A 19,257-nucleotide genomic window follows, 5' to 3' on the forward strand; every position below is an offset into this window, starting at 1 on the left:
TTTTATTACAGAATAAATCTTGGATATCCAGATGCGGAGGTAGAAGCTCAACAAAATAAAAAAGAAGAGAGAAGAAGAGCAGCATTCGTAATATTCAACCAACGTCAAAATGGTAAAAATACTTCATTTTGGAGAGAAAGGATATTTTGATCTTGTTTAATTTAAAAAGTGGATTATGACGTGCATTAAATATATTTAGCGATAAAATAATGCACTACTCTATTTTCTTTAAGCCTTCAGATGTCCGATGTGATGCAAAGCGACATCCATCATGTCATACCATGCGAGTGCTACGTGAACCAATCAGATAATACGGTGCACTCTACGTTAGATTTTCTACATCATAGGTGGTGTACAAAAATTTCGCTTGAAAAGGGATTTGTTGTTCTCCTGCGAAGTGTTACAACTTCAACCCTCTTTGACAAATCTTTGTATTGATCGAAGAAAATGAAATTTGTCCAATTATACTTATGATGTTTGTGGCACGTAGGTTTGTTGGATGGAAAGAAACATGAGGATTTTTCTTTCTTCTATTGCTTCAGCTGGCCTTCACTCCCAATGAATGGTCAATTCAATGTAATCATATGCCTTTGCTAGATTTGGGTACATCTGGAATCAACAATATTCTTAGTACCGTGCCAACTATTTGATTCTCATGCAGTGGAGATATTCTGTTTTTTTTTTTTTTTTTTTGAGGAAAACGGATCTTCTGAAAATTCTCATCAATTCTTTGCATAATGCTGAATGGCTGGGCATTTTTGTTGCTGAAAGGAGACCGGGAATAACGCTGAAATTTTTCTCTTGTATTGTCACTGTGGGGAGTTCTAAGATCTCCTTCCATTATTTTTTTTTTTTGGTATTTTCTTTGCTCCAGATTTTTTTTATATTCTTCACTTGTAAATATCTTTTATACTCCAAAATGTCCGGCTTCTCTCTTCCCCGATTCATCGGCAGTTCATGTGGGCCTTTTCTCTTCTCCAACGGATCTCTTCTTTTTTTGATGCCGGATGTTCGGCACCGCCTCTCCCCTTGTGGTGAGCCACTCTCCTTTCCTTGGTCACCAGACATCGGGAACCTGCCCCCTCCCCCTTTCTTCCTCTCTCTCTTTGATGTTGGCATCAGATTTTCTTTGACGGGCGATAGACGGCTAAGGAATAGGTGCCCTCTCTCTCCCCTCTCTTTTTTCGCCAGTCCTTTTGGCGATGAACCACCCGCCCTTGGTGTTGAGGCCCTCTCCCCTCTGACGATCGGTCCCTGCTCTCCCTCCCCTCCTCTGGTGTTTTGCAGGATCTTCCCCTCTGATGGTCAACCTCTTTTTTTCTTTTCTTCTATCGATTGGCGTCGGGCCTTTCTCCCTCCCTCTCTTTCTTTCTCTCACGGTCGGCATTGGGCCCACTTCCTCTGTGTCAGTCAGCCCCTTGCTCTCCTTCACCTCTTCCGACCGTCTACTGTCGGATTATTACTGTCAGAATGTCGCAGGGTCCCTCACGTTAAGCCCCTCTCCCTCTTCTTTCTCTGTTGATGCCAAGCTCTCGTGGTTGCGACTGTCGGTGGCTGATCGTGCCTCTCTCTCTCTCTATTTTCTCCCTCTCTCTCTCTGACAGACGATGGAGGGTGGATGACCAGGCTAGTTTCTTCTAGTGGCGGTCCAGTCCTCTCTCTCCCTCTTCATACAGCGACTGGACAAAGGCTGCACCCCTTCCCCTCTCGTTGCGCAGAACGGCCACGTCGGATGGAGGTGTCGAAAGATCGTCCATCCCCCTTCCTCTTCTGGGACATATGGATTCGCTCTTCTTGGCGGTCGGTACTGCTACTTTCTCGTCAATGGTAGGATGGACGAAATTTTTTTTTTTTTTGAAATTCAAAATTGAAGTTTGAATTTCGATTTGATGGAAGTTTTTTTTTTTCGCTCCACGTAAGGTTTCTTTTTTTTTTTTTTATCCTTTCTGTACTCTATTTTTTATAATAAAATATCTTTTAATTAATCAACAAAAGTCGGTTGGCTCTCAGCCTCTCTTTCGATCAGACAAAAAAAAGAAAAAAAATCACCTCAACTGAATCGCCACTTCTCGTATTGAAATCGAGCTTGTACTTGCCACTGCCATATCCACAACAAACTCAAATGGATGCTCAAGTCTTGAAATCATTCTAGAGTCTCAATAGTTGAACATCCGCTGTTCTTTCTTCTTGCGAAGCATACGGACATAGAAAGGATGGTCAGAGATGCTCTAGTGTCAAGAAATCATAAAGATGAAATTAGCTAAACATTAACCATTAGTATGGCCATGATCTTAAAGTGCTTGGTGACCTTACCTAAGAATAAGTACGAGTAGATATTACACATGTGATTGCTGCAAGAGGAAGATCATTTTCAAGTTTTATTACTGCTTGCTAAGCATTCCATTGAATTATTGAGTCAATTAGGTCCATGTGGATGATTGGGCTACAATTTTCAGGATTCGTGGATTGGGCTAGTATGGCCAACAAGATCACAAGGGTGGACCGGCTCGAATTCTATGGGGAGCGAAAAGACCTATATTCATAATTTTAAGGAATTCTCATCCAAGGGCACTTGTGCTACACTATATTAAACTTGCAACAAAATATAAGAGAGGTAGCTAGGGAACTTGAGCGGTGAATCCAGATGACCTCCCTCCTTTCTGATAGATGCTCTGCATGCCAATCCACCTACGCCATCAAACCATGATGGAGTAGTAATAATAAAACAAGATCATATGGATTTAATCTTTCAATAATTTATCAATCACTTGCAGATATGTTGCAAAAATAGGATGAAGTGGGATCATTTTGACCAATAAAATTGAATATCCTCCGTTACTTTTCTTGTTTTTCCAAAACAAGAAAAATATAATCATCCTGACCAATGCGGAACATACACAGTGCTTGAAGAGCAATTCCTGTTGCATCAAATGCTTTAAGACACATTCCTCCAAGATGAAATCCTTAAGATTTAATTGGTAGTTGGGATCTAGTAGGTCCTCCTTGGACTATTTGGGACTGGGATTTAAACTGCAAGAAATGTGTTCATCTACACATCTAAATGGAATGGATTATACAAACTTTTGAGCAAGAGTAATGTTCTATATAGTTGATAGTCCATCAAACCATAATTGGGGATGCCAAAATTGAAAACATGCCAAGGATGAGGAAAAATTATACCCGACACTATATGAGTCATATGGTGATGCATGCCATTAATCAAAGCCATTTGTTCTTGAAGTCACATTCATCAAGCATGCATCTTGATGCACTACTGGAGAAAGTCACGATGGCATGTACACTACATGTAGTGCAGGATATAATTTCTTTAAGGATGACATTAGCCCCAAAAGTATGTAAGCCAGCCATGCCTTCCATGAACCATTCATCAACCATTCCATCCTTATTATTTGGGCCAAAAAAAGAAAATAAACTCTCGACAGTTCCACGGATGTATTTATTTTAGATTGCTTTACTAAATCCAATGCACCAAAAAAAAAAAAAAATGAAGAAGAAGAAGAAGAAGAAAAAACTCCCGTTAATTTGGAGCCTCCATTTCCTCCTTGTCTCTTTAAACCCCAAAAGTTCTTCTTATTATGTCTGGTATTGGAAAAGGAGCTGAAATTTGTGCTGTTTATTTGATTTATGAATATAGCGATCTAATTTCCCCAGTAATCTTCTGTTCTCTATTTATTTATTAATGGCATTCTTTGTTGCATTATTAGTCCCACATCGTTTGCTTGCAAACAAGAGGGGTCTCCGTTCTATATAAAATTAGTTGATGGGCTGACGTGAAATATACTTACCTGGACGGGGTCGATGGGTGATCAAGAAGGCCCGCGGGCTAGGGTAGCGGCCCGCATCGCACTTGGCGGGAGCGCTGCTCTACCATCTCCCCAAGTGGGAGAGTGGACGTCATAATTTGTGGTAGCGGGGGTACGCGTCCGCGCGGCCCCTACCAAATTCTTTTCTTTAAATTTTTACTTCTTTTGCCTTTTTTTTGTTCAAATCTTTCGGACAACGGGATACTGCCTTAAGATGTAATTGCAATGGAACACCGAGATTTTTTAAATTCTTATATATCAAACTAATAATACCTGAAAATTGAAATAATATCAGTTCTGAAGAGCATGACTACATGACTGGATCTGGCCGCTGAGAGAAAACTAAATCGTTCTATATTCTATAAGCAATGTAAGAACAACAATTTGGCAAAAGTTACAGAAGCATTTTAATTAGCAACAGAAATCGAACTTAGGGAGGCATTCATGAGCCCACTTTAACAATGTATTGGCAAAACATGAAGAGAAGCCAAGCATTAGATGCTTCTACAGTATACCAGGACTCGGACTCATCCAGTTTTCTGTCATCTTACAATGGCCTCAAGCTAGGCCTGAAGAGGGCCAGGTCAGCCCAGACCACTCCCAAAAGCTTTGTATCCTCATCTCTAGCCTGGTCCAATGGCAACCCTGCCTGACAGGCCTCAAAGCCAGCCTATGTCCCCCTCAAGTCCTACAGACTACTGAGCATGTCTATTGGCAGCATTAGCATGATCCAAGGTTGTGCTGGTAGGTTAAAATCCTCATGAAATAAATCGCAAAGGAGAACCAGTAAAGAATGGTGAAGGATGGATTTTTTAAGTCATAGCTTGCTGTTGTGCATGTTCCTTTGTTCTCAGGCAAATATACCATTTCTTCGTACATGCTACATTCTGGCTACAAACAAGTTAAGGAAATTCTCTCCAGAGACTGATTTATTATTAGTAGTTGGCCCTTATGAGCAAGTGGCTCAGCTGCATCCATCTTATCTTCCCTTTGGAATTAGAAAATAAAACTTGAAGTGGGGTTATTCCTATTTACAATTGATATTTCCTTTTTTTTTTTCTTATGACGTTTGTGCTTAGCTCATCTCTGGCCAAAGATCCAATGTATCGGTCTCTCCAACCACAACTTTGTTTTTATTTTCAGCCAAAATTCTACTTACCCCAGAATAGTTTATGTTTGCATCCAAACATACTCTTATTATTTTTGCACCATAATAGCTAATATCCAATCAAAAGCTTTACCAGAAATATATCTCACCTCTGCCAAAGATCTAATTTGTCACTCTCTCCTACCACTACTTTTTTTCCTTCCTCATCTTTGACCAATAGTCTTATTATCTTTGTACCATACAAGCTAATATCCAACCAAAATATTTACCGGAACTATTTATGCAAACCTAACGAGGTTGAAGCTGCTAATATCATATGGTTGTCGTTACTCTGCTGACTTCAATATTGGCATGCTGCACTGAAGCTTCTTATAAGCAGACGGACTTTGGTGCCCATTAGGCTCTGCTTATATCTAAGCGTGCCATCTCGTAATCAAAAAGACGCCAAAATCACCTACCATTTGCTTCGAATAATCATGATGTTAATTAGATGATACATATGTTTTTCTTTGCGTTTTCTTAAAGTAGTTTTCAAGGCTGCAATCAAGTTGAGCTTGATCAAGCTTGGTTTGAAATTAATTTGGAGCTTGAATTTTGAGATAAAACTTGATTTATTTACCATTATTTCGAGCTTAATTTTGAACCTAGCTGAACATAAGCCTAATTAAGCAGCTCAATAAGTCTATAGTGAGCTAAATCAACTCAAGCTTGAACGAGGCTCTGTTCAAGCTGGAATAATAACTTGATTCAAGCTTGATGGTTCGAGCATATATTAATAGTTAGCTGATTGAAAAAATAAACAAAATACAGTAATTCAAGCTTTAATCCAATGGCTAATAATCTATATATAATATTAAATATATAAAATATAAATATCTGGAAGCCATATTGAGCCGAGCTTGATTGAGCTAGGTTAATTTTTGGTTTGGCTTGAAAGTAACTTTGGGCCTATTTTTATGGTTCAAGCTTTATTTCTTTAGCTTCAAATTGAGCTTGTTTCGAGCTTTTCTCGGCTGAGCTAGAGTTGCTCTATTTGTTTGATAGCCTAATAGTTTTTGTTCACAATGGGATTTTTATTCATTTTTCTACAAATAAATTCTAGAATTTGTGAAGATCAATCCAGTTAAATATGTTCCGGCTTTGGTGGATGGGGATACAGTGGTTTCTGACTCGTTTGCAATCATATTGGTGAGTAAATGATGGTCCTATGACTTATTGGCTTTTACCTGGTTGCCTTTTAAACACGATGGTGATGGTAACAGTTTGCCTTTGGCTTGGACAGTATTTGGAAGATAAGTATCCTCAATATCCACTGCTGCCACAAGATCTTAAAAAGAAGGCCCTCAATCTCCAGGTAAGGCTTCAATGGCCATGCTATTAGTGCTGCATGCTGCTAGTCTTATAGCATGAAGTAGCATACTAACCTAGTTTAGTTGATACTAAGTATTTGTGGAAAATTGAAGGTAAAACATAAATGATAGCAAGATCAAGATTTTGAAGGTTAAGCTGATACTATTAGGTGACACTTAGTTAAGTCAATGTAAGTATTTAGTTGATACTAAGTATTATGAGGAAGTTAGGTTGTAGGACTGATTATTGCAAAACACTTTGAATGCAGATAGAATGTTTGTATAGTCTTCATCTGCAAAGTCAAGCCATTCAGTTTCCATTATTGAGATTTATTTCAGAAGTGTATAGTCTTTTGTCTGCATAATCAAGCCATATACCTTTTGTTTGCAATTTTGACAAGCACAAATTTCTATAACATATTTTAGGTAGCAAGTATTGTGAGTTCCAGTATCCAGCCTCTTCAGAGTATTACTGTCCTGGTGAGTTAAAAAAAGCTTGATTGCTGCTTTTAAAACTCAGCATTTATTCCCACAATCACCATTATGCTCCTTCGATGCATTTGACCTGAAATTTGGTCTTTCTTTGTGTTGGTAATCACTTTTCAGAGTTGGATAGAGTCAAAGTTCAATACTGATGAGAGACTTAAATGGGCTCAGCACCATATCAATAAAGGCTTCATAGGTTAGTTTAGTTATCAGTAAACATTGTTGTTCCTCTATAACTGATATAGATGTGCTTACTTGTTGAGTGTAATCTGGAATGGACTTACATATGAAATTTGTATTGCTTTTGTCACCACTTTGAACATTGCAGGAAATATAAAGAGAATGGTAGGAATTATTAAAGATCAAAAGCTAAAGATGTCCCTGAACCATTCTTGCTGTTGTAGCAAGAACTACCATTTTTGACCGTCAAGATTTTGTCAAGAAATTACATTCTCTGTTAGGGCTACTAACAAGCACGACACTTCATGTTGTTTTCCCTCCTTGACTCATTAGATTCTATTATCTTTAGGAGACCCTTCTTTCTTACACTTTGCCTCACCTACGTATGTTTATCTGGGTTGGTATGGTGTGCTCTTGCAGCACCAACCTTGCTTTAATACAACTTACCCTGATATAGCTTTTACTATGCTCCTTGTGAGTCTAGTGCTTGCATTATGCTTGTTTGTGCATGAATCTCTGTAGCCAATGCCCTGTTACATTGTTGTTTTGTGCTAGACTAGACTCTAGGAGATCTTGTAGGACCGATGGAATTATCACATCCTTGACAGAGGGAAAATATTTTGAATGATTCCTTTTTTTTTGAAAAATAAAAATAGAAAATTTCAAGCTTAATCTCAAGCTTCTTAGCTTGCTTGTTACAAATAAGGTATGGTTAGAGGAATATATTATCCACTACAAAATCCTAAAACACCATGCTAGCCTTTCATTACATGTTAAGGAATTTTCTGATTCTAGATTTACCTTGATTTCAATGAATTCCTCAACTATTTTATGAAAATAGAGTACTCTGGAACCTTTGAATTTATTAATTAACAAAACTATCTTCTTGCTATCCTTCTTATTATACTTCTCTACTTTAAGATGAAATTCTTGCACCTTTTGTGTTCCTGGCATCAGGCAGAACTGTCATCAGGTGCTGTTGTTCTTACAGTAATCTTGTGAGTCATTGCAATGCGAAGTTTGCTTTTCATAATACTTTGTCTCAGAAAATGTTATGTTAACCTAATGATGTGTCCTTTGTTGTCATTGAATTATCTAGGTTGCCGTTTTAAATATTCGAAAAGAAATTCTTGCTCTATAAGGTCTAAGTGATGCTCATATTGGCTCATTATAACAACAAAGAATCTATGCATCATATAATTTTTGTATATATGTGTGACAATGTTTTTCTCTTGGATTTGGATACTATTGATCACTTTGATTTGAAATCCTATACAAGCAGAAGTGTTGAAATCTTCTTATACAAGCTTCATTGAGATATGGATTTTTGAGAAATGAATCATATCCTTCATTAGGTTTTCCTGGGAAATAGTAGAATTCAGCGAAGAACAATGTCATAGTTCAAGTCTTAATATCAAGAATAAATTATGCAGTTGATAGCACAAAAGTGACCACCTTAGTTCGCTTGGCATTCTTTTTATTCTTGTCGTATAATGTTCTTCTCGACTGCTCTATAGTTGTTTTCAGTGGTCAAATGAGCTTGATTTAGGTCGGACAATTGTGGCTTAGCTTTTATATGTCTGATTTTGTGCTTATTTGTTTGTGTTTCAGCCCTTGAGAAACTGTTAAAAGACCGTGCCGGAAATTATGCTACGGGAGATGAAGTCCAATTGGTATGTCTTCTAAAGATTTTGTTTGCTTTTGCAACATGTTTTAAGAATGAGGTTAACTAGAGGATGAATAAAATCTGTACAACTCGTGTGGAGATTGAAAATACATTCCTATGAACTATATTTTCAAACCTTCCTGTAATCATCCAAAAAATAATGCTCACTATGTTGTTATTTTTTCGAAGTGTCAATTCCCTTAGAATTGCATATGGATCTGAATCCTTCCAGAGACTTAACTGGTAAAATTTAATATTCCCTGGCAATCTCCTTGTAATCATTCCAAAGATAGTAATTGCTCAATATATTGTTGCTATTGTTCAGTCCCAATTCCTTTAGAAACACATTTTGATTTTAATCCTTCAACAGACTTCAATGTGTAACATTTTATGTTGCCTGGAAATTTTAATTTTGGTTTCCATAATCATCTAATTCAAGCCGTGGTGGTCTCCCTTTCTATACTCTTTTACTTTAAGCAGTTAATTGTAATTTTTATTATTTTATTTCTCACCGATGATATTTCATGATGCTAAAAAGATATTTTATTTACTTAATATCTGAAAAATCAAAGCTGTGTTTCTTTGATCGGGTAACCTGACGTCTGTTCCACAAGCGGTTTTTTTCTAAGTTCATGGTCAGCTGAGTTAATGCTTGAAGCCGTTCAACAAAAAACAGTTGACTGTTGTCTGGCTGCAATCGTCAAAACTCCTTCATTAGATGTTAATGATCTATCAAAAGTTGATGTTTCCTGGTGGTTCTATGTGCAGGCAGATGTCTTTTTGGAGCCTCAGATCTATGCAGGGGTAAAGAGACCCAAGAGCCTCAGATCTATCAGGCTGATCAAATGGACCAATGGGCTGGATCATCATAGGTTGTGGATCACTTGCTCTCGACATGGCCAATCTTCTTTACCATTTGGAAAGGGATTTGTTGTTCTCTTGGAGTGTTACATCTTCAACCCTCTTAGGCAAAGCTTTGTATTGATCGGAGGAAATGAAAAAAAATTTATCCAAACTTTTTCAGCCTATTATCCTAAGATATTTGTGGCCATTGCATGTGGGTTTGTTGGAAGGAAAGAAACATAGGCTTCGGCTGGCCTTCACTCACTCAATGAACGGTCAATTCAATGTAATCATAAGCCTTTGCTGGCATTTGGATAGATCCTGAAATCAAAAAGATTCTTAGTACACTGCTAAATATTTGATTCTCATGCAGTGGAGATATTCTGTTTTTTTTTTTTTTTTTTTGAGGGAAAAGAATCTTCTGAAAATTCTTATCAATTCTTTACATAACGCTGAAATGGTTGGGCATTTTTGTTGCTGAGAGGATACCCGGACGAGCGCCGAAATTTTTTCTCTCATATTGTCACTGTGGGGAGTTCTAAGATCTCCTTCCATTAACTTTTATTTTTTTTGGTATTTTCTTTGCTCTATGTTTTTTTTTTCCCCTACTTTTCTTCACTCGTAAACAGCTTTTAATCAATCAACAAAAGCCGGCCGGTTGGCTCTCACTTGCCTCCCTTTCGATTGGACAAAAAAGGCAAAAAAATCACCTTAACTGAATCGCCACATCTCGTATTGAAACCAAGCTTGTACTCGTCACTGCCGTATCCACGACAAACTCAAGTGGATGCTCAAATCTTGAAATCATTCTAGAGTCTCAGTAGTTGAACATCCACTGTTCTTTCTTCTTGCGAAGCATACGGACATAGCAAGAATGGTCGGAGATGCTCTAGTGTCAAAAAATCATAAAGATGAAATTAGCTAAACATTAGCCATTAGTATGGCCATTGTTGAAAGGTGCTAAGGGTCTTAAATCCCAAAAGTTCTTCTTATTACGTCTGGTATTGGAAAAGGAGCTGAAATTTGTGCTGTTTATTTGATTTATGAATATAGCGATCTAATTTCCCCAGTAATCTTCTGTTCTCTATTTATTTATTAATGGCATTCTTTGTTGCATTATTAGTCCCACATCGTTTGCTTGCGAAACAAGAGGGGTCTCCGTTCTATATAAAATTAGTTGATGGGCTGATGTGAAATATACTTACCTGGACGGGGTGATGGGTGATCAAGAAGGCCCGCGGCCTAGGGTAGCGGCCCGCATTGCACTTGGCGGGAGCGCTGCTCTACCATCTCCCCAAGTGGGAGAGTGGACGTCATAATTTGTGGTAGCGGGGGTACGCGTCCGCGCGGCCCCTACCAAATTCTTTTCTTTAAATTTTTTTGTCAAATCTTTCAAGGTTTCTATTTTTCTCTTTGAAAAAAAATAAAACTTTGTCTAAATATGAGAATGATACTGCAATCAGAAGTCAGAACATCAAGGTTATATTCCATGTAATTGCAATGGGGCGCCAAGACTTTTGAAATTCTTTTGCATCAAACTAATTTTTTATGCCTGAAAATTGAAATAATATCAGCTCTTAAGAATATGCTGCTGAGAGAAAACTAAATCTTTCTATAAGCAACGTAAAATATGCTGCTGAGAGAAAACTAAATCATTCTATAAGCAACTTAAGAACAACAATTTGGCAAAATATGCAGAAGCATTTTAATTAGCAACAGTAGCCAACTTCAACAATGTATTGGCAAAACATGAAGAGCATTGGATGCCTATACCCGGAGTCATCCAGTCTTCCGTCCTCTTACGATGGCCTCAACCACACCATTGCCAAATTTAATTGTAGGCTTCAATTTAGGGCCGAAGTTAACCCAAAAGCTTGTAATCCCCATCTCCGGCCTGGCCCAGCGGCAACCCTGTCTGGAGGCTCAAAGCCAGCTCATGTCCATCTCAAGTCCTACCAACTACTTTGCATTTTTATTGGTTTCATTAACATGATCCAAGGTTGTGTTGGTAGCTTATGATCCTCATGAAATAAATCCCAACGGAGAACCAATAATGAATGGTGAAGGCTGGAATTTCTAAGTCATATATTTCTGTTGTGTGTGTTGTGCATCTTCTGGCATAAAACAAGTTAGGGAAATTCTCTCGAGTCTGAGTAATTATCAGTGGTTGGCCTTGTAAAGCAAGTGGCTCAGCCATATCCATCTAATCTAATCTTCTCCTTGGAATTAAAAAATAAAAACTACAATCATTTGACTTGTATGGCCTGTGAGGTGGGGTTACTCCTACTTTCAATTGATATATATATATATATATATATTTTTTTTTTTTTTATATATATATATATATTCGTTTATGACGATAGTGCTTAGCTCATCTCTGGCCAAAGATCCAATGTATCGGTTCTCCGACCACTATTTTTTCCGTCTTCGGCCAAAGCTCTACTTTACCCAGAATAGTTTATGTTTGCAACCAAACATACTCTTATTATTTTTGCACCATAAAGCCTAGTATCCAATCAAAAGCTTTACCAGAAATATAGCTCACATCTGATCAACGATCTAATTTGTCATTCTCTCCTACGGCTAACATTTTCCCTCATCTTTGACCATGAGTCTAATCAGCTTTGCTCTGTAAAAGCTAATATCCAATCAAAGTATTTACCAGAAATAATTCTATATATGTATACCTAACAAGGTTGAAGCTACTAATAAAATATGGCTGTCATTAAAATTTTCCGCTGATGACCACAATGTTGGCACGTTGCACTCTGGCCCCTTTGGCCTCTTAGGTGCCCTAGGCTCCATTTATATAAGCCGGCCCTTTTAGCATCGAAATGGACCCCTTTTTTTACGCCTACCATTTGCTTCGAGTAAAACTCATCCAAAGACATCCCGGCGTCAATGGCGAAGGCAACCGTCCCCTATTTCCCCCCATTACTTCTTCACTCGATCCATGGATTAGATTCCTAGATTTTTTTGGATCTCCTGAGCTCAATTCTCTTCTAATTTTTTCGATTTTCTTTTTTTTTTTTTCCAGGAGATCGCGACGCCGGCAAACCTGACGCTTTACTCATACTGGCGGAGCTCGTGCTCGCAGCGAGTCCGGATCGCTCTCAATCTCAAAGGTTGGATTTTTATATTTTGCGTTCTGATGAAAGCCTAGGCTTTTATGAATTCACCGAGTTTTCTTGATTCGGTATCGGATGATTCCTTTGATTCTGTTTGTAATTAATTATCCTCACCTTTATAGCTCTTCCTCTTTTTCATTCTTTGTGGAGTTGACTTAAATTATAAAATGTTTCTATTTCTGGAAGGATTGGATTATGAGTACAAGGCTGTGAACCTTCTAAAAGACGAGCAATCGAATCCAGGTAAACAATTCTATATGGGCTTGTGTTGATGGATATAATTTACCATAGGACTTGCTATTTTGGGGTTAATTTTGTGGATTTAGTTGTTGCCATTATTTTTGGATCTTATGATGGTAACTAGATGATACATATGTTTTTCTTTGCGTTTGTTAAAGTAGTTTTCAGGGCTGCAATCTAGTTGAGCTTGATCAAGCTTGGTTTGAACTTAATTTGGAGCTTGAATTTTGAGATAAAGCTCGATTTATTTTCCATTATTGGGAGCTTAATTTTGAACCCAGCTGAACACAAGCCTAATTAAGCAGCTCAAGTATTCTAGAGTGAGCTAAAATCAACTCAAGCTTGAACCAAGCTCTGTTCAAGCTGGAATAATAATTTGATTCAAGCTTGATGGTTCGAGCATGTATTAATAGTTGGTTGATTCAAAAAATGAACAAAATACATTAATTCAAGCTTTACTCCAACGGCTAATCATCTATATAATATATATATATATAATATATATATATATATGGAAGCCATATTGAGCTGAGCCTGATTGAGCTAGGTTAATTTTTGGTTTGCCTTGAAATTAACTTTGAGCCTATTTTTATGGTTCAAGTTTGATTTCTTTAGCTTCAGTTCGAGCTTGTTTCGAGCTTTTCTCGGCTGAGATAGAGTTGCTCTATTTGTTTGATAGCCTAATAATTTTATGTTCACAATGGGATTTTTATTCATCTTTCTACATGTAAATTCTAGAATTTGAGAAGATCAATCCAGTTAAATATGTTCCGGCTTTGGTGGATGGGGATACAGTGGTTTCTGACTCGTTTGCAATCGTACTGGTGAGTACATGATAGTCCCATGACTTATTGGCTTTTACCTGCTTGCCTCTTAAACATGGTAGTAATGGTAATGATTTGCCTTTGGCTTGGACAGTATTTGGAAGACAAGTATCCTCAATATCCACTTTTGCCACAAGATCTTAAAAAGAAGGCCCTCAATCTCCAGGTAAGGCTTCAGTGGACATGCTATTAGTGTTGTATGCTGCTAATAGTCTGATAGCATGAAGTAGCATGCTGACCTAGTTTAGTTGATACTAAGTATTTGTGGAAAATTGAAGGTAAACCATAAATGATAGCAAGATCAAGATTATTGAAGGTTAGGCTGATACTATTAGTTGACACTTAGTTTAGTTGATATAAGTATTTAGTTGATACTAAGTATTATTGTGAAGTTAGGTTGTTGGACTGATTATATAAAAACTCTTTGGATGCAGATAGAATGTTCATTGTCTTTTATCTGCAAAATCAAGCCATTTAGTTTCCTTTCTTGAGATTTATTTGTATAGTCTTTTGTCTGCATTATCAAGCTGTATACCTTTTGTTTGCGATTTTGACAAGCACAAATTTCTATAACTTATTTTAGGTAGCAAGTATTGTGAGTTCAAGTATCCAGCCTCTTCAGAATCTTCCTGTCCTGGTGAGTTAAAAGAAGGTTGATTGCTGCTTTCAAAACTCGGTATTTATTCCCACAATCACCATTATGCTCCTTTGATACATTTGACATGAAATTTGGTCTTTCTCTGTGTTGGTAATCACATTGCAGAGTTGGATAAAGTCAAAGTTCAATGCTGATGAGAGACTTAAATGGGCTCAGAACCATATCAATAAAGGCTTCATAGGTTAGTTTAATTATCAGTGAACATTATTGTTCCTCTATAACTGATATAGATGCAGTTACTTGTTGAATGTAATCAGGAATGGACGTACGTATGAAATTTGTATTGCTCTATTGCCACTTTGAACATTGCAGGAAAAATAAAGAGAATGGGAGGAATAATTAAGGTTCAAAAGCTAAAAACATTCCTTATCCATTCTTGCTGTTGTAGCGAGAACTACCATTTTTGACCGTCAAGATTTTGTCAAGACATTGCATGCTCTATTAGGACTACTAACACCCACTTCGAACCTTTTTAAGTGCCAAGAATGACACTTCATGTTATTTTTCCCTCCTTGACCCATTAGATTTTATTCTCTTCATGAGAACCTTTTTTCTTATGGTTTGCACGTCACCTGCATATGTTTATTCTGGATTGGTATGTTGTACTCCTGCAGCACCAACCTTGCTTTAATACGACTTGCCTTCTTGATATAGCTTTTACTATGCTCGTTGTGAGTTTAGTGCTTGCATTCTGCTTTTTTGTGCATCAACCTCTCTAGCCAAATGCACTGTTACATTGTTATTTGTGCTAGAATAGACTCTAGGAGATCTTGTAGGACAGATGGAATTAGCACATCCTTGACAGAGGGAAAACATTTTGAATGATTCCTTTTTCTTTTTAATAAAAATAGAAAACTCACAAGCCTAATCTCAAGCTCCTTAGCTTTCTTGTTACAAATAAGGGATGGTTAGAGGAATTTATTTTTTACTACAAAATCCTACAACAACCATGCTAGCCTTTCACACATGTTAAGGAAATTCATGATTCTAGATCTACCTTGGTTTCAATGAATTCTTTAACTATTTTATTAAAATAGAGTACTCTGGACCCTTTTGGAATATATTAATTAACAAAACTATCTTCTTGTTATCCTTCTCTACTTTAAGATGAACTTCTTGCACCTTTTTGTGTTCCAGGCATCAGGCTGAACCATCATCAGGTGCTGTTGTTTTTACAATAATCTTGCAGGTCACTGTAATGCGAAGTTTGCTTTTCATAATACTTTGTCTCAGAAAAGTTATGTATACCTAGTGATGTGTCACTTTGTTGTAAGTGAATTATCTGGGATGTCGTTTTAAATATGGAAAAGAAATTCTTGCTCTATAAGGTCTGAGCGATGCTCATATTGGCTCTTGGATTTGTATACTATGGATCACTATGATTCGAAGTCCTATACAAGCAGATGTGTTGAAATCTTATACAAGCTTCATTGAGATATGAATTTTTGAGAAATGAATCATATGCTTCATTAGGGTTTTCCTGGGAAATACTAAAATTCAGAGTAGAACAAATGTCATAGTTCAAGTGTTAATATCAAGAATAAATTATGCAGCTGATAGCACAAAAGTGACCACTTTATTTTGCTTGGCGTTCTTTTTATTCTTGTTGCATAATGTTCTTCTCAACTGCTCTATAGTTGTTTTGAGTGGTCAAATGTGTTTGATTTGGGTCTGACAATTGTGGCTTTGCTTTTGTATGTCTGATTTTGTGCCTTTTTGTTTGTGTTTCAGCCCTTGAGAAACTGTTAAAAGACTGTGCTGGAAAATATGCTACAGGAGATGAAGTCCAACTGGTATGTCTTCTAAACATTTTGTTTGCTTTTGCAACATGTTTTAGGAATGAGGTTAACTAGAGGATGAATAAAATCTGTATAATTTGTGTGGAGATTGAAAATACATTCTTATGAACTACATTTGTAAACCTCTCTGTAATCATCCAAACAATAATGCTCACTATGTTGTTATTTTTTGAAGTGCAAATTCCCTTAGAATTGCATATGGATCTGAATCCTTCCAGAGACTTAATCAGTAAAATTTAATATTGCCTGGTAATCTCCTTATAATCATTCCAAAAATATTAATCGCTTACTATGCTGTTGCTATTTTTAAGACCCAATCCCTTTAGAAACACATTTATCTTAATGGTTATTGATCTTAATCCTTCAAGAGACTTCAACGTGTAACATTTTATGTTGCCTGGCAATTTTAATTTTGGTTGCTATAATCATCTAATTTAAGCTGTGGTTGTCTCCTGTTCTATTTACTTTGACTTTAAGCAATTAATTGTATTTTTTATTATTTTATTTCTCACCAATGATCTTTTAAGATACTAAAAAGATATTTTATTTAATTTTTGAAAAACCAAAGCTGCGTTTCTTTGACTGAGTAACCTAATATATGTTCCAAAAGCGGATTTTTCTAACTTCATTGTCAGCTGAGTTAAAGCTTGAAGCTGTTCAACAAAAAACAGTTGACTGTTGTCTGGCTGCAATTGTCAACATTCTCCTTCATTAGATGTTTGCAGTCCCTGCATGGTTGCTGGAAGTAGAAAGGAAGCATCTGTTACCTCTCCCTCCTCAACTTCTCGATCACTAGAGCCATCTTTCTGATGCATTAGTTTCTAATATTTTAATTGACAGACATCCATCTTTGCAATCATATATGGAGCTTGCTAGGCCTTAATTGATCTTTCGGCTTATACTGTGCGGCATTTGTTTACTAATTGTAATAATTCATAAAGGAGCAAAATTTTCCATCAGCATATTATAAAACAAGTTCTTCTGTGTTGAGTAAGCTGCTACACTCATCCATGACTCCTTGCACTGGCAGCGAAGTACAAATTTCAGTTGCCACATGCCTGATTGGTAAGCTCCCCTATACATTAATGATTTATCAAAAATTGATGTTTCTTGGTTGTTCTATGTGCAGGCAGATGTCTTTCTGGAGCCTCAGATCTATGCAGGGGTAAAGCGTTTTCAAATTGACATGGTATTTTTGCTTATACTCTGTATTACTTTGGTTTTACTGAAGAACCATTCGTTGTAAATATGCATTAAAATCTCAATAAATAGTATATATAGATATAGATATATATAGGATTCATCATATCATGATAGTCTTATTTTTTTTGGTGGGAGCAAATCAGGGCTTTTTCTAGGAACACCAAGTTATGCCAGTAGCATTACCTCAATCTGATTGTCTTGGCAATTTCTATTTAGGTGTATCTGCAACTGGTTCTCAGACAAACTCTGTGTTACAAAGAAAACACATGATTATGTTTTTTGATTGAATTTGTCTTAGAGCCTCTATCGTAACTTCGGTGCTTAAGTCAATGTTATGGTTATGTTCAACTTTATGTTTGATATGCATTTAATTGAGAACTCACAACAGCTTGGTGTTTTGCAGTCTCCTTACCCTACTCTTGCCAGACTTCATGAAGCATACTCTGAGCTACCTGCATTCCAAGCTGCACTACCTGATAGACAGCCAGATGCGCCTTCCTCATCCTAAAAGTCACAAAAAAGATGGACCTGTCTGATGGGTTATCAACCATAAAAGGAAAGCCAACCGGTGGATTCTGTGTTGTCTTTGTTGTGTTACTTATATCATGTTACTATTGTCTTTCTAAATAATATGTATCATCCAAAAAGTAGGAGAAACTACTACTCTTGAGTACTACTTTGTTTTTGACTAGTAGAAACTGCTTGCGCCACAAGACCTTGTTAATGTCCGTATGCATGGAAGCCCAGTTTGATGAGTATTCTCAACTAATGATTCAATACCTGAGGCCTTATGTAGGATGCATCGAAATAGCTGATCGCCATCAGTTAATCGACTTTTTACTCTATTTCTTGTTTTCTCTCTGTAGTTGTAGAATGTAAGGTCTGTAGCCAGTTCCATTCATCTGCCAAGTAATCTATTGGCCTTTCTATGAGTCTGGATGGCCATAGACAAGTCCAAGGCAGGGGAAGGGATTTCGCATCGGCACCACCCTTACCAAAGAAGTCTCCTTGGAAGAGGTGAGATCCACAGTGGTCTTCTTCTGAACCAGGTTTGCTATTAGTTCCAGACCTGTCATGCGGAATATTTTCCACCTTTATCTCCTTTATCTCCTTCACCATGAGTTACATGAATGCATTACCAAATTATCTGCACTAAAGCCAATGTGATATTTCATATTTGGTTATGTACAGGAATTGTAAAACATGGGCAAGTTGGGAAGCCTCTTCTAAGTAACAAATGAAGGCAAAGACTTTCAATTGCAGAAAAATAAATGAATGCAAAGATCAATGGAGTTGATTAAGTGGATGACTGAGACATGAAGTACTTCATGGAGAAGTGCTTAAGTTCAAGAAAACTCATCTTGTTGCGTGTAAAAATCAAATAGTCTTCTGAGAATCCCATCAATGTCAAAAAATGTAAGTAGAGAAATTTAATGATTTTCTATAGAACTCATTACTCGATGCTTCCTTCTAGGATTGGTTACAATGCATCAAAATGCTGAGCTATACAAATGCGGGCGCCAAAGCAAACCGAGGGCATGGAGGTGTTAATGGTAATTTTGTCGGCCGTTGAAAGTAGTTATGAGTGGCTTATGTTCAGGTCCTATTTTCACCATAATAGGAGGCTGCTTTGAATGTGCCACTTTTTTTTTTTTTTTCAAGAAAAATGTTGATGAATAAATGTGGAACTCCAAAGATCTTGCATAAACAACATGTATCAACTTTAGCAAAGAATTAGAGTAATGAAAGGAATTATTTATTTCCAATTTGAAGGTATTTGTGGGGTTATGTTTACCACTCGTTGCGGCCAATCCCCTCGTCGCCTGGTCGTCGGAACGAGCGCCTGCAAAAGAAAGTCCGCACTGATCGAAGGCGGCTCCGGTGGGGACCTCCGATGGTCAAGTCAGAGAGGAGACTAGGCAACAGTGAAAAGAAAATAAGGAGCTCAA

General features: G+C 37.2%; 2 protein-coding genes and 2 non-coding genes across 4 annotated transcripts; all 4 read left to right on the plus strand.

The window, feature by feature from the left end:
• Positions 1–3,798: 3,798 nt before the first annotated feature.
• On the plus strand, positions 3,799–3,958 carry LOC114914550 (U1 spliceosomal RNA). Its single transcript, XR_003801895.2, has one exon. It is a non-coding gene; the product is annotated as a U1 spliceosomal RNA (small nuclear RNA).
• A 2,069-nt stretch (positions 3,959–6,027) lies between these two features.
• LOC105051645 (glutathione S-transferase 1-like) lies at positions 6,028–9,714 on the plus strand (the record flags this gene model as incomplete). The annotated part of the gene is made up of 6 exons (XM_073243001.1): positions 6,028–6,120; positions 6,215–6,286; positions 6,708–6,761; positions 6,888–6,963; positions 8,559–8,620; positions 9,382–9,714. Coding segments are annotated over 6 exons (675 nt in total), but the record flags the coding sequence as incomplete, so codon positions are not given.
• A 939-nt stretch (positions 9,715–10,653) lies between these two features.
• On the plus strand, positions 10,654–10,812 carry LOC114914546 (U1 spliceosomal RNA). Its single transcript, XR_003801891.2, has one exon. It is a non-coding gene; the product is annotated as a U1 spliceosomal RNA (small nuclear RNA).
• A 1,404-nt stretch (positions 10,813–12,216) lies between these two features.
• On the plus strand, positions 12,217–18,073 carry LOC105051555 (glutathione S-transferase zeta class). The gene is made up of 10 exons (XM_010932056.4): positions 12,217–12,366; positions 12,494–12,581; positions 12,771–12,827; positions 13,563–13,648; positions 13,743–13,814; positions 14,232–14,285; positions 14,412–14,487; positions 16,038–16,099; positions 17,235–17,294; positions 17,712–18,073. Exons 1-10 carry the CDS (start codon positions 12,358–12,360, stop codon positions 17,814–17,816), a joined length of 669 nt encoding a protein of 222 aa, XP_010930358.1. The 5' UTR covers positions 12,217–12,357; the 3' UTR covers positions 17,817–18,073.
• The last annotated feature ends 1,184 nt before the right edge of the window (positions 18,074–19,257 follow it).

Source organism: Elaeis guineensis, chromosome 9, assembly GCF_000442705.2.
Source record: "Elaeis guineensis isolate ETL-2024a chromosome 9, EG11, whole genome shotgun sequence".
Taxonomy (NCBI): Eukaryota; Viridiplantae; Streptophyta; class Magnoliopsida; order Arecales; family Arecaceae; genus Elaeis; species Elaeis guineensis.

Coding starts and splice junctions, on each gene's coding strand:
- LOC105051555 (XM_010932056.4), top strand. Junction 12,582..12,770: donor GATCGCTCTCAATCTCAAAG/GTTGGATTTTTA, acceptor TATTTCTGGAAG/GATTGGATTATGAGTACAAG. Junction 14,488..16,037: donor TATCAATAAAGGCTTCATAG/GTTAGTTTAATT, acceptor TTTGTGTTTCAG/CCCTTGAGAAACTGTTAAAA.